Source organism: Protopterus annectens, chromosome 3.part0 (genome assembly GCF_019279795.1).
Source record: "Protopterus annectens isolate FY-2018-M chromosome 3.part0, PAN1.0, whole genome shotgun sequence".
In the NCBI taxonomy this organism is placed as follows: domain Eukaryota; kingdom Metazoa; phylum Chordata; order Ceratodontiformes; family Protopteridae; genus Protopterus; species Protopterus annectens.
Genome location: NC_056731.1, coordinates 1,332,470,592 through 1,332,486,786, shown reverse-complemented (window position 1 = coordinate 1,332,486,786; position 16,195 = coordinate 1,332,470,592). Strand labels below are relative to the sequence as shown.

The window sequence follows — 16,195 nt, the reverse complement described above, 5'->3', positions numbered from 1 at the left end:
AAACTCCTAAAGCTATAGATATGCATTACAAACAGACAAACTGATTAAGAGGACAATTTGGTTGTAGGAGGAAAACATACTAAAACAACTTTCATTTTGGATGGCTGCTTGTCATCTGTCTGGTAAAGTTTAATGTTATTATTCTTAATCTCTCTTTATCTGGGCATTGCGTAACTTATCCAGCTTTCTAGACTACGACCAACAATGGTCACCTTATTTTTAATAACTCATTTAATTTTTAGCTCCACTCTATTTTGAATGCTAAAAGATATGAAAGCAATTTCCTTTTGGTATCCAAATGACCTGTGATATCTCGTTGTCATCTACTATATCACCTGTGACAATACAAACTTATTCTAAATACCATCTCTCTCTCTCTCTCTGTCTGTCTCTGGCTCAGAGAAAGAGACGTACAAAGATGCGGCTACATTTGCGCGCACACTTGTACACACACACACACACACACACACACACACACACACACACACACACACACACACACACACACACACACACACACATCATTGTTCATTTAGTAGATTAATCAATATTAGGGTTAGCAGCAATGAGAAGAGAGAGACACAGAGTAGAGTATAGGATATCAAAGGTAAAATTGCTTATTTTATTTGGAATGATAGGTCAAGGAGGCAACTATTTAACAGGTCAGTTGTAAAATATTAACAAAAAAAGGAATAGACTCCAAAAACCTGTGAGGGCAGCTCATTAACTATTATAGTTAGCTTTTGAAACTAAATGCAGTAACTAATATATTACTGCGGTATATTTAAAGCGATATAAGAATAATAATTGTTTATGTAAAATTATTCTATGGCATATGGATAGTGGTAATCTGCAGAAAAAAAAATAACAATGTCAATGTTTTCCAGTTTCTGTGAACTTGTATCACAACCACATATGAAAAGTACTTTCAGGCAAGTGGAAACTGAAAAAGCACAAACCTATGTAGAGAAATCCTGTCAAATCATTTGCCAGCTACACTGGCACCACCAACCAGAGAATACATTAGAAACTCTTTTAGTGAACACTTTATTCTAGAAAATAAGCCTGTCATGAACTGCTAAATAACCTGTGTTTTGGTCATTATTTTTTTTTTTTATAATTAAGCTCTCATTTTTGTAAAGTCGGCTTTCCTATTTTAAACTGTGTAACTTTTACTTTAGTTACTTCAGTGGATCTATATTTATTAAGATTAATAAACTGGTATTTCTGTTTACTGTATGCTGAGCAACTGTCCAATTACTTCCTGATTCCATGTCATCCAGACCTGCCTTCTGATGATGCAGTAGAGGGGAAAAACATTTTACAGTGGGTTAGCATGTTTTCTGTATTCTGCTGTAGACTTTATTACAAAGTAAACAGAATGGAGCACAAACATTTACTCAGTCAGACAACAAATCAATGAATAAACACAACTATATTCAACTGAAAGTTAACAAAAGTAAGATGGAACAGGATAAGATTTTTAGTAAGGTGTATGGAGCAATAAAACAGATGTAAAATTAATAAATTAGTGTCTAGCAATGGACTGACTGATTTTAGGGATACGTCTGGGACTCTGTTTCAAGTAATGTTATACTTTAAGAGAAACAAAAACTTTTGCCTGTATTAGCCAATATATACTTTGTTTTTTCTCCACAAAATATGTTTGTGGAGGTGCAGTATAATCTTCTGGTCTTGTCAAATGAGCAATTGTAGGTCCTATACAGTACAAGCTATGCATGAATACACTTTCATAGTAATCTGTACAGTTCTGATCTCTAATCCTTACATTTTACTCAGAACTGGTACTAGAATAACAGTTATTTAACACCAAGTTCGCTTCTTTAGGCCCTTGTGTAAATTAACTCCAAACAATTGATATTTTAAAAAGAAAAGATGAAACACAAATTTAATTCCAAACAATCACTATTTTAAAATGAAAGGATGAACCACAAAATTCCACTTACGTTTTCCTTGTCTAAGAATGGAATGTTATCATTAGCATCCAATACACGTATTATTAGTTGTGCTTTATCCCAATTTCCAAATCTATCACCAGCCAGGTCTCTTACTTCCACAGTCAAGTTGTACATTGCTTGTTTCTAAATTAAGAAAAGAAAAAAAAGTGTAATAGTGTTACATGCATTTATTTCACTGTTTATAAGTTCAGGATATTCAGAATTAAGCACTTACTATATCACATTGTGCTGCAGTCCATTGCTTAAGGAAAGCCATGTTAAATGTGACATATAATTTACATTTTTGTAACACACTGCACTTTATAGGTTCATAGGTTTATAAGTTCATACTAGGCTATCTGCCCTGGGGCAATTATAAGCCTAGCCCGATTCTGTATGGCTTACGCCACCCCTTGATTTGAGTATACTGTGCCCTTTTTAAGGTTTAGTTTACTGTGCCTCTGTCTAATAGTGACACGGGAGTAATCCCTGGGACAAACCTACAATCCCCCATCCACCTATTGAGATCCGTCTTGAAGAGATTCAGTGAGGTGCTCTGCCTCACATGAACTGGAATTCTATTCCAGAGCGAAGGGAGCCTCTGGGTTATGAACCTGTCCCTCCAGCAAGTTCTATTTATTTCTGTGCTGAGGTTCAAGTCCCTCGAGCGTGTGGCTCTAAGGGATTTAGATTTACTGAGGTGGAGCATGTCCATTAATTCTGGATTTGACATAGCTTTGTATGTCAGGCATAGATCGCCTCGAAGTAGGTGGTATACAACTGAGTAGAGCTGGAGTTTTTTTTAACTGAGCAGCATATGGCATCTGTTTGAGACCCTTAATCCTCTTGATGAGATACTTTTGGGGTCTTTCTAATTGCTGCAGGTGTCGGGTAAGGTACATCCCAAAAGGGGCATTGTATTCTATGATGGGCCTGATGAGGGATGAATAAAGGGGCACGATTACTTCTCTTGATCTAGATGTGAAACCCTTCGTGATGAGGTGGGCTATGTAGAAGGTCTTTCTAACCACTTTGGCAATGTGGTTTTCAAAGGAGAGATTGCTATCAACTTAGGTCCCCAGGTCCCTAATAACTTTCTCTTTACTTAATGGGTTTCCGCCTATGTGGTAATTTGTGGGCACATTGTTTTTGCCAAAGGGTATGACTATGCATTTTTTGGCATTTAGCTTTAAACCATGGTGCTGGCACCAGTTTTATGTCTCTGTGAGACCTTTTTGAAGGATGTTTGTGTCAGCTGGAGAGTCGATTATGGCGCCCAGTTTGCAGTCGTCTGTGAACTTGGTGAGCCATAGTCCTCCCACGTTTGCCTGTACCTCGGAAAAGTATATACCGAACAAGAGTGGTCCCAGGACAGAACCCTGTGGGATGCCACTTGTGACCGGTTTCGAGTCTGACATGGCTCCAGCAACTCTCACTCTGTGAGTTCTGTCTTTGAGCCAGTTTGCGACCCATCTTGTGACATAGGGATTTATATTTAAGCTGGATAGCTTATCTATGATGCCCGAGTGGGGTATTGTGTCAAATGCCTTTGCAAGGTCCAGATAGGCTGTGTGGACTACCTTACCTTCATTTATGGCTTTGGTGACTGTTTCGAAGAAGTCAACCAGGTTCAAAAGGCAGGATCTGCCCTTGACAAAGCCGAACTGGGTAGGATCTAGTGTCTGTAGGTCCCCAATGTCTTTGTTTATGAGCTCCATGATGATCCTCTCCATAGCCTTGCAGACTAAGTCAGGCTTATGGGGTGATAGTTTCCAGGGTCCGTAGAGGCTCCACCTTTGTGGAGTGGGACCACTGTTGCTGTACGCCATTCTGTAGGCACATATCCTGTAGTGAGGCTGAGATTGTATAGCTGTTTTATTTGAGGGATTAGTTCCTCTTGGAGTTCATGTAGGACACAACCTGGGATGCCATCTGGTCCCATGGAAGCAGTGTTTTTTGCTTTGGAGAGGGCAGCCTTCACCTGAGCATCAGAGATGTTTAGGAGGCAGCTCTCTGCTGGGATAGATACTTGCTCTTTTGGGGGGGAGGGGGTGGAGAAGTTTGCACTGAACCTGTCTGCCAGGATATTGGCAATGTCTGTGGGTTCAGTGTATTTTTTGTCATTTATAATCAACTCAGAACAAGTCTGGGAGTTGCATCCCAGGTTCCTAACATAACTGAAAAAAGCCTTATGACTGTCTTTGGTGTCCTGTGCAATTTTTCTCTCTTAGCTGGCCTTGGAGTATTTTATGAGGGCTCGTAATTTTTTGCTAGTACTGATCAGAGATGTCTTCCCTGTTAGGGATTTTGCTCTATCATGTAGTAGCTTCCTCCTTCTGTTGTACAGTTTATTTATGGCAGGGGTCCACCAGACTGGATGCCTGCCTTTGGATGATTGGGTCTTGGTTTTGTTTGGGATAGCATGATCCATGCATTCCTGGAGATGTCCGTAGAATGCGTTTATATAGGATTCTGCAGTTTGGGCCATAGTTTCCACTGGCCCTGGGGCCTTGAAGGATTCCACTTCGGTTTTGAGAAGTGAGAAGTTCGCTTTTGAGAAGTTTTTCACTGTGGTTTTCTGGGCTGGGGGTGGGGTCGGGATGTGGACATCCAGTGAAATTAATTTATGGTCTGATCTTACCAATGAGGGATATACTTCTGGTGTGGAGCATAGAGTCCCCATGTTGGTAATGATCAGGTCTAGTATGTTGTCCCCTCTTGTGGGAGTGGTGACTAGTTGTCCATAGCATTTGAGTTTATAATTTCCAGGAACCTTTGGGCTAAGGTGCTGGGGCTTGAGTAGTGCTCCCAGTCAATGTTTGGGTAGTTGAAGTCACCCAATATAATGGTGTTCGGAGAGATCTTCATGTTCTCCAATGTTTTCAGGAAAGCCGAGTGGGATTCCTGACTTTGAGAGGGTGGTCTGTAGGATGCTATAAACTGAAAAGCAGTCTTGCCCACTGTTAGTTGCACATGGATGGTCTCCGATACTTTGTGCAATGCCACTAACCTGGAGGTGTGGAAATCCTTGATAAATATGGAAACTCCCCCTCCTTTTGTGGTTCGGTTCGGGTTTTGGGGCCAAAAAGCATGATATGAGGTATAGCCTGGTAGTGCTGGGTGCTCTCTGGAGCCTTGAACCAGGTTTCTGTCACTGCACAGATATCGATGTTCTCCATACTGAGGAGAGCTTTGAGTGCGTGCATCTTGAGGTTAAGACTTTTGGCGTTAAGCAGCATTACCCTTAGTTTCTTGTTCCTTGTGCTGTCTATTGGGGGTGGGTTTGACTTTTGAGCCTTGCCTAAAAAAGGCCCTATGGGGGTGGCAAGAGCCTTTGCCAATATCCGAAAGCCCAGTGGTGACAGGTGCAAGCCGTCCCTAACAAAGCAACGTGGCTTGTCGAGCATGTCATCCCAGGCTGACAGACACTGGATCCCCTTTGAATGACACCAAAAGTTTAGCCAATTGTTAAAATCGATCATTTTGTCTTTGTACTGTGGCATCATTCTAGGTGAGGGTAAGATGCTGCTCAAGGTCAGGGTCATACCAGCCTGGGCTACATGATCAGGGAGCTCCTCTATGTCTCTTTTCATGTAGTGACATAAGCCTAATAAAGTGTTTCAGGAATCCGATGACATTATAATGGTAGTTTGTAGCCATGTAACTTAAAAATGAACATATGTGGAAGTAAAGCATCAGAAGAGAAGTCCATGCTGCAGTGAATACTAGGTACTGTGCTATTTGCATGATAAAAACAGCACCATTGGAAATATGGCAGCCACATGGGAGAGTAATTAAATATCTGTTTTTCTTATTCCTAAAGGGGTAGCCATCTCTAGGTTCATAGGTCTATACTAGGCTAAGAATCACTGGGGCTTATATAAGCCTAGCCATGTAACTCAAATATATCCCATGGGTTATTTTGCCTTAGAGGTCATTTTAAAGGGTGTAGTTTGGTTAGGACAATAGTTCAACTGCTTCCTCTGTCCATCAGAGACATAGGTGTCAGACCAACAGTAAATTTCTGATTTCCCATCCACTGGTCCAGGTTATGCTGAATAGAGTTAAGGAAGTGCTTCTTCAAAGTGATGGGAAACCTATTTCAGAGAATGTGAATTATCTGAAGTACGTTCCTGTCCCTCCAGTCCCTCCAACTTGTCCCATTTAAATCACAAACTTTAAATCCTCGGATCTAGTAGTACTGATGTTAATAATTTTGCAGACATGCAAAAGGTCCATCAGGATGGGATCCAAGAATGCCATGTATGCTAGGTATAAATCACCTCTCAGAAATGTGTAGAAAGCAAAAGTACAGGGATAAGACTTTGAGTTGATCTGCATTTATTAATAAAGTCAGCTGGAACATCAGTTCCTACAGGCATTACTGATATCTGATGTTCCGGATGACTTTATTAATAAATGGTTAGCTCTTAATCAAAAAAACTGGGCTACAGTATGTAGAAATGCTATTTTATCTCAATGTAAGCAGAATGAATGAGCTTAATAGCAATATCAAGTCAGTTTTCTTTAAATTAAAAGACAATCTCACGTCTGATAACTTCAATGCTAAGTTTTCTTTGATTCAAGAAAAGCTTAGCAAGGAAAATGAAATCTTGAAAAAAGTAAAATGCAGAAGTTTTTAAGAGATAAGGCGGATTATGAATCAACTAACATCAGTGGTGACACAGTGGAAGGGGGCATGTCTAATTTGTAGCAACAAATGTCGGAGAATGTGAGGAACAAGGCAGCAGAGAGGATCCAAACTGAAGATAACGCCATTAGAAAATCCAAGCGTTTAGCTCAGAGAAATGAGCCTTCTAGTTCGGCAATGGGTGTTGTAGATCCAAATGTAATGGCTAGTGGTAAAACTACTAATAACATGGACAATAATGCTACTAAGGATTTCAGAGGGAAGAGAATGTTCAGCCAGTAAAAGTTTACCAGCGGCAGGGCAATTCAAGCAGGACTTGGGTAGAAGTAGTATCAGCACAGAGAAAGAACTTTCAGTACAAGAAAAACTGGAAAAAGAAAAACTTTTCAAAATAAATTATCATGGTACTGTTGATACTGCTTTTGTGATTATGAATTTATCTAGCCTTGTATTGTCTGATGAATTATGCAATGTACTTAAAAAAGGTTGGAATTTTGTTCCCTCAAAAAGGGCGGACAAGTGTGATGCTATTAATTGTTTAAGGGATTATGTTAGAAAGTTGAATTTAAAGCTGTTATTTCCTAACAATGCTGCTGATTCTAGGATATTTTACAGGCCTAGTGTTTATAATCCTCCATTAATTAAGGATTTGGAGGTGTTCCAAATGGTTTGTGAATAGCAAATCATTGAAATGCTTTGACAACAAGCCTAAGTTTAAATTTTTAAATCTTAGCTGGACCCAGAGAAAGTTATTATATGATTTATTAAACAATTATGCAGTTTTGGTCACAAAAGCTGACAAAGGGAATGCTTTAGTAATGTTAAATAGGAATGACTATATTGCTGAAATGGAAAATATGTTATCTGATATGTCATTTTATAAAAGTACAGTTTTTTCTGAAGTAAAAAAAAATTCTTTCTTTTATTGATGGCCAAATTGAAGAGTGGTTTCTAACTGGGTGCATAACTGATGATATAAGGAACTTTTTGTATGTTCATTCTCCAAAAATGAGTTGTATCTTTGGCTTGCCCAAGTTACACAAAAACTTGGACAACCTACCTATGTACCCGATTGTAGCCAGTAATGGCAGTAATACTGAAGCCTTGGCTATTTTTGTGGATAGGCATCTACAAGTAGTTGCTAGTATGGGTTCATCTTATATAAAAGATTTGTTTGAGCTTAAAACTTTATTGTGCAATTTTCTAGTGGAAGACAATGATATTTTAGTCACTCCATGTAAAATCATTGTATACCGTTATTCGAAATAATGAAGGCATGGAGATTGTAAGGCTTGACATTTTCAGTTCTAAGAAATTTTCTTCCAATATGGTTGGTCTCCTTATGGAGATGTTAGATATTATTCTTTATTATAATTTTTTTTGAGTTCAATGGCAAATTGTTCAGGCAAGTGAATGGTGTAGCGATGGGTGCCGCTATGGCCCCTAGCTACGCCAATAGATTTATGCATGAATGGGAAAAGTATCATGTGTTTGAAAGTATTTATATGAGATATATTGTATTTTTTAAGTGTTTTATTGATATTTTTTTTTAATTTGGCAGGGTGCTGTAAAGATATTGGAAGAATTTTTGAGGTATCTGAATAGTTTGTTCTTTTCTTAAATTTACTTCTTTCTATGATGTGGAGACTATTAATTTTTTAGATCTTATTATTACTAAGGTGAATGGCAAGTTGGTTAAAGCTATTTGCAAGAAGAAGGTTCAAAACAATTCTTTTTTGCACTATGACAGTATGCACATAAAAAAAAAAAAACAAATATTGTCAAAGGGCAATTGACTAGGGTACATCATTTGACTGATGAAGATCATACGTTTGAAAAGGAATATATGAGTTTGTGTAATAAATTTATTAGCAGATGGTACCCCAAAGAATATGTAGAATTTTGTTATAAAGAAATTGTCAGCAACAGGATTGATGGGGTAGTAACAACAAAAAAGAATGATACTGTAGATTTCAAAATGTCCATGCAAGTTACCAACAGTGTTGATGCACCTATAATAAAAATTATTATAAAAGATAATTAGAAATTTTTAAAATGCAGTACTGAAGTGGGTCAAAAGGTAGGAGATGTCCCAGTTTTTGTGCAGAAAAACACAAAAAATTTTAAAAACTTATTTCAGAGCAAGTTAAGTAATAAAGTGTTAAGATGCAATAATCCTGGAATGTATAAATGTTTAATGTGCAATTTATGTGATTTATTGTTGACTGAAGTTAAAGATATCAAAGTGGGTACTTCATGGGTGCACATCAAAGGCAGATATACGTGCAACTCTAAATTTGTAGTGTATTTGATCGTTTGTATGTCATGTACTGCATTTTATGTAGGGCGAACTACAAGAGAATTAAATGGAAGAATGTATGAGCACAAGTATGCTGTAAGTGTGCAAGATGATAAAAATGCTTTAAGTAAGCATTATAAGGATAATATGTGCAATGTGAACTTTAAGTTCTGTGATTTAGATGAAGTTTTGAATGCAGATAAAAAATTTGATGCAGAGGAAGAATTGAGTTGGAAGGAATATGAATGGCAAGTGAAATTGAATGCTTGCCATCCACCTGGTTTGAATGACAGGAAGCAGTTTACTGCCTTCCTTAAAGGGAAAAAATATGTCATGTGACATCACAGATCATGTGTTTTGTTTTAAAGTATTTAATGATTGTATTTTTTGTAACACATTATGCAGTCTGAAGAAGTCCTTGGTGGATGAAAGCGCTTACTGTGAATGTGTTGAATTAAAAGTTTTGTAATAGTTTTTGGCTCTGATTCAGTTTAATTTTGTTTTATTATTTGTTCCGGATTTTCAGTTGTTTTTTTAATTCTGGTAATGAGCTTGAGGTCTCTGGAGTGTGTGGAGCAGAGGTATTAGATTTCTTTAGATGTAGCATTTCTAACAGAGCTGGGTCAGACGTGGCTTTGTAAGTCAAGCAGGGATCGCCTCTTAGTAGACGATATGAGACAGAGAATAGCTGGAGTTTTGTGAGTTTGTCCATGTAGGACATGTGTTTAAGGCCTAGGATCCTTTTCATGAGGTACTTTTGTGGACTTTCCAGGTGTTGCATGTGTCTAGTGAGGTACATGCCAAATGGGGCATTATACTCGATAACTGGCCTAATGAGGGAAGAGTAGAGAGAGATGATGACCTCTTTCTTCCTGGATGCAAAACCCTTGATAATGAGATGCGCCACATAGAAGGAGTTTCTGACCACAGTGGCAGTGTGTTGGTTGAAGGAGAGGTTGCTGTCAACTTGTGTCCCCAGATCTCTTATAATGCCTTCAGTGTTCAGTGGGCTCTCATCAATGTGGTAATTAGTGGGAACTGAGTTTTTTCCCAGAGGGGATGAAAATGCATTTTTTGGCATTAAGCTTAAGGCCATGGTTTCGACACCAGTCATTGGTCTCAGTGAGGCCTTTCTGTAGGATGTCTCCATCACTTGGGTAGTTAATAATGGCTCCCAACTTGTAGTCATCTACAAATTTGTTCAGCCAGAATTCCTCTGTGTTGGCCTGGACTTCTGAGAAGTAGATGCCAAACAGGAGAGGACCAAGGACCAATTCCTGTGGGACTTCACTCGTGATTGGTCAGCAGTCATATTCAGAGCCAGCTACTTTCACACTGTGGGTTCTATCTGTGAGCCAATTTGCACCCTACCTAGTGATACATAGGTTGATGCATAGTTTGGTGAGTTATCAATAATTGATAATGTGTACTCCCTTTTAGGTTTTGGACATTGCTGAAGAAGGTCTTATGTTGACCCTTGGCCTTGGATGTTGTCTTTACATCAAAATTTGCTTTGTTTGACTTAATTTGTCCTGTTAGTTGTCTATTTCCTCTTAGCTGTCTATTCATTAAAGAATAGCAAAAAATATGTGTGCGCACTGCCCCTAGGTAGCTACAATACTGCCAGTGGTGACCTCTTCAACAATAATAGGAGTAAGATATTTAACGGCTGCCATATTTTCAGTGGTGCTATTTTCATTATGAAATATTTTATTGGGAATATGTTGCAACAAGTCTTTTCTAGCCATATTGTATTTTTGTACTCACTAGAACACTTTGTAAATTAGACTGTCAACAAATTTCTAAACTTTAATATTTCGCAGATCACATTTATTCTTGGATTTGTAGTGTCTGCATGAATTATCTAACATAACTTGGAATTTACTATTTGGTGCCATTACGATTCTATATGTCATACATCTGTCAAAAGCAATAGCAAAGCAGTTAATCTAGCATCTTTTTATGCTTAATATTTCTGCATAATTCCCATATCTGGCTACCCACTTCTTCCAGTTTGAGCTTATACAGGTCACAGTCTGTTTCAAATATTGGTAGGTGAATAATCACCGCAGAGTATTTTCAGTTTTGCATATGTCTTAAAGCGGGTTCAGGCATCTAGGCAGCGAGACATTTCCCTGTGGTACATTTGACTGGGGACAGATGGCAGAAGTGACAGTCAGCTGCAGAGAAATATGGCTGTTTGCAGATTCCCTGTGGGCAAAGAGGAGAATGTGTTGCCATGCCCACAACTTCAAGAACCAAAGTCACAGGGGGAAAACAATATCCATGGTCCCCAAAGGAACATGAGACAGCAGGCAATATGGCAGGCATCAGCAGCAGGCTGTCCTGGGGGCATGTGAGTGGCAGTACAAATGCAGTGCACAATGTGCAGTACCTTTATAATTGGTGTATGTGTGGACCATTACCCCCTTTACATTGTCTAGGGAACATTTCCTAAAATGCATACTGGAGTATAAATGTGACTACAATAGCCTGCAGGATTTCCTCCATGCTATAGCACACTTTTACATGTTGTAGTTACATAAGTATGTACTCTACACTGAGCACAACACTCATTACTTCTTCTGCCTCCATGCATTTGGTTATTAAAGCTGTGAGCATGGCAGTATGTGCTTCTCTTTGCCCACAGGGAATTTGCAAACAGCCATATTTCTCTGCAGCTGACTGTCACTTCTGCCATGTGTCCCCAGTCAAATGTACCACAGAGAAATGTCTCGCTGCCTAGGTGCCTGAACCCCTTAAAGCATTTTATATTATATTATACATTTTTCTTTACGATTTATCCTTGTTAGTAACAATCATTTTATGAATCAGCTTTAAAGCTTTCTTGACTCTATCCTTCTATTACATTTATTTTGTAGTATGAAGAAACAGAACAATAAAAAGTTTGTCAATCAGCCTGCATGTTTTGCTAATGAATAAAATAATTAGTGTCATTGCCAGTCTCCATACTACTGTGTCCATGGATTTTGAAGTGACACTCACCTCTGCTATTGAACATATTTGGTTAGATCCACAGACACAAGCAATTACAAATATGTTGAGTGTCACTAGCAAATGGGTAAGGATTTTTGCAAACGTGAATACAAACAAAGAGCAGAATAGGGTTAACAAGACTCAACTCACTTTACTACAGAAATAACTTTCTAGGATGACAAATCACATCAGTTTAGAAAGCCACCCTGAAATCAGCCGAGAAACATCATTTAAGAATCTTTACTTTTGAATATCAAATCATATCTTCAAAGAAAATAACAAAACTACTTATGGGAAATTGGGGAAAAGGGCCATATAATACAGTTCATACATTATTCGTGATGCCTCACTTCCAGATTTTTTTCTTGTAATTGATTCTTGACCAGTGACCACCTCACATTCATATTCTTGGCTGACCAACAACCACCAATGCAATTCTGTGAGTAAAAAGGATTATCTAATGAATGTTCCTGTGTTATGCAACCATTATTGGGTATTTGGCCATCAGATTGCATTTCTGACATATCCTTATCACAAGAAACCAAAAGACCTTCCAGTGTATTTATTGTATTTTTCTTTTAAAATATTATTTGGAGGCCAGCTGGAAAGCAAGTTGGCATGATTGGGGGTTGATAAAGTGGTTAAAGTGTTTGTCTCACAAATGCAAGGTACAGAGTTTGATTCTCAGTTTGCCTCATTTATTCATAGTTTGCCTGTGCCTGGCTTGGACAGCTGTGGCTACAGCACTTGGACTGTTTCTAAAATCACATGACCTACAAAGCTGATATAAGTATATTTTTTGTACCTCTGTTTCAACATTTCTGTGCTACATTTATTTATTTGGTTAAATTTATCACTGTTTTCAGGCTGTACTTGTTAAAGAAACTATATCTGTTTGTTACTGTACTACTCTTAGGTTGTTTTAACAATATTCTGATATTTCCTAACCTCCTCTGATACTGCAGAATCTGGAAAAGCTGTTCTGAGTGAGACTGCCAAAACATTTCTATGTCTTGCAAAGTTTTTGTGTGTTGTGAACATTTCTCAGGGTTAGTGAACTTATTTCTAAAGATTCCTGATACTGCCGGAATTCTTAATTCTGTTGTAAGGCATTTGTTACTGCACTTGAGCTGAAAGTCAGTTTGTTTTGCAATGGAAAGGTTCTTTTGCACTCTGGTGAGAGGAGAGAGATAAATTCAACCCATCCAGAGTGTGGACTACTGGTCGATAGCTTATTGTACTTTATGTGACTGGCCTGAAGGTTTAGCTTTAAAAAAAGTCTTTCATCCTGCTCGTATAAAAGCCTCCCCATGCTTGCATATAAGCAAACCTCTCCAGTTTAAAATTCTCTATAGGAAATGCTCTCAATAGTATCCCACTGTTCACAGCTGCTCGAAGAGCTGCCAGTTTGTACAGAGGGTGGTACCACTGCATGTCATCTAACAGTATACTAATAAACACTCTCACTTTTTCCTTTAAGTGACTCTCCCTTACTCCTTCAAATATAGAAATTGTCTTTCCTTGCCTTACATAGCATAAGCTTGAGTCAGACCTGTTGAATCTAGACTGTTTGTTACCACTATGCTCCTTGACCAGCCATCTTACATTAAGAGGACCTCCCTGCATCCTTGTGGCAGAAGAGCGTAGGTCAGGACCCTTCTGAGTTGGGGATTGCTGGAGAAAGGCTCAGTTTGGGGCTTTCCTATTGGTAGTTGTGTACTGTTTAAATTTGCCTGTATATAAGCCTTTCATTTGCATGGATTTGCGCTCAGTTTACTGGAGATGCTCAACATTTGGCAACGTTAGCCAGAGGTCTGGAGTGCATCTGCACTGAAATCCAAGGCATCCACTGAAAAAAAAAATGAAAAATAAGTATATTTTAAGCCAGCACTGCACTTTGTTAACTGTACTTAGTTGAATTACTTCTTCATTTTTGCTGTTTGTGACTAAGTCCAGCTAGCCCACTTCCACCCGAATTCCACATTCAGAAAATTCTTGAGACAATGGATGGGCAGTTTCTCATAATTTTTACTGCCAGCTTGATTGATATGGGTATCTTGAGGCACTGTAGCAATTTCTTCATGTATACTGAAAAACATTTGCTCCTAAAGGAATTTAACACCCTATGTGAGAGATACAAACACACTATGGAATTAGAGTCAGTTCTCTCACATTAAAACAAGCTAGACATCAAACAGGATGTCAGCACACATGCTTTCTCATGCAAACCCCACCTCTCACATAAAATAAGGTCATGACACATAAACCCACATATGCAGAGGTACTCACTAAAAGCCTACCAAAATAATGGATACTTCACAAATGCACACCACCCACACTCACCACTAAGCATAAAAAAACTATATAGGTCTATGACATTTTGTCGAATCTTAAAATAACAAACACCTCTTCATCAAACACCTTTTTAGCAAAGATATGGATCATCGAAAGGACTTTTCAGAGAAAGTTTTCCTATGGCAAGGCAACGACTGAGAAGAAAATAATAAAACTTCCTGCCCAGGTGGGGGGCTATGCCCCACACATCCCCCGATGTGGGGTTTGCACCTCCCCACGCTCCCTCTAACTAAATATACCAACTTCAAGATCGCACTACAGTGGGGAAAAGGTCAAAATCTAATTGAGACAAACTCAGGGTCATGCTGCTTAATGCTAGCAGTTTAATCACAAAACTGCACCCCCTGGAAACACTCCTCACCTTGGAGGATGCTGACATCTGCGCAGTTACCAAGACATGGTTCGAGGCCACTGAGAGCACCCTGGCTGTGTAAGGCTACAATGGCTCCCACACATTCAGACCTCAAAATGAGCATGAAGGAACGAAAGGTGGAGGTGTATCCATCTTCATTTAAACCAAATACACTTCAAGACTGGTCAAACAGCATGACTCTTTCGAGCTACTCCATGTCAGTTAACTATCAGGAAAGTACTATACCACATCATTGCTAGCTATAGATCCCCCACCATGAACTAGGATAAGCACACTGCCTACCTCACTTTACTGGAATCCCTCACCATACAGCCCAGCACCTTAGTCATGGGAGATTTCAACTATCCTGCCATAGACTGGGGGGATATGCATGAGCAAACAAATGCTCACCCAGAGATTCCTGGACTTTGTTAACACAAATGCTCTTGAACAGATATCCTGCACTCCCACTAGAGGCTCTAATGTTCTGGACATAGTACTCACCAACAAGGGGGGGGGTCATTGTAGTTCCCCATGCGTGATGCCCTCCCTGGTTAGGTCAGACCACAAATCTACCAAGGTAAAAAAACACGGCTTCATTGAGACCAGATAATAACCCAGGTTGTTTACTAAACAATCTAAAACAAGACCTAACAGACCCACTTGACATTCTCTTTAATCATAGCTTGAAAACTGGTTATGTTCCTGTAGAATGAAGAACAGCAATAGTAATCACCCTGCACAAAAGGGGGCCATTAACTGACCCTGGGAACTACAGACCCATAAGTCTAACCAGCCTCATCTGCAAGATCATGGAAAAAATTATCATGGACCATATCAACAAGGACATAGGCAACCTCCAAACACTGGACCCAACCCAGTTTGGCTTCATTTGGGATAGATCATTCTTATTAAACTGGTAGACTTCTTTGAGAATGTCACCAAAGCAATGGATGATGGTAAGACAGTGCACACAGCCTATCTTGAACTTGCCAAGACCTTCAACACAGTATTCTACTCTGGCATTATTAAGAAACTCTCCCAGATAGGGATTAACCCTTACATTACTAGATGGGTAGCCATTTGACTCACTGATACAAAACACTCAGTCAAAACTGGCGACTCCACCTTCACCAGTAGACCTGTCACCAGTGGAGTACCACAGGAGTCTGTGCTGGGCCCTTTACTGTTTGCCATCTATTTCTCAGAAGACCAGGCCAAAGCAGATGGCCTTTGGCTCACCTAGTTCGCTGATGATTGCAAACTGGGTGCAATCATTGACACCCCCAATGATGTGAACATATTACAAGAAGGACTAACACAAACAAATGATTGGCGCCAAAGCCATGGTTTAAAACCAAATGTGAAAAAATGAATTATTAATCCTTTTGGGAAAACAGAATTCCCCACAAATTACAATACTGGCAGCACCCCCCCTGAGTTTCAACCTAGTGATGCAAGACTTGGGAACACAGGGTGATAGCAATCTTAACTTTGACCACTAAGTTTCCATAGTGGTAATGAAAACCTTTTACATACAGCACCTCATAAGCAAGGGTATAGCATCCAAGTCAAGGGATGTT

At 39.1% G+C, this 16,195-nt stretch overlaps 1 protein-coding gene across 1 annotated transcript in view; it reads right to left on the bottom strand.

Annotated features, from left to right (window-relative positions):
* LOC122796735 (desmoglein-2-like) overlaps positions 1-16,195 on the bottom strand; it is a 1,204,637-nt gene that overhangs the window by 573,723 nt on the left and 614,719 nt on the right. Inside the window, exon 7 of the mRNA XM_044065444.1 lies at positions 1,968-2,102. Within this exon, the coding sequence (XP_043921379.1) occupies positions 1,968-2,102 (135 nt within the window). The remainder of the gene's footprint in view (positions 1-1,967; positions 2,103-16,195) is intronic.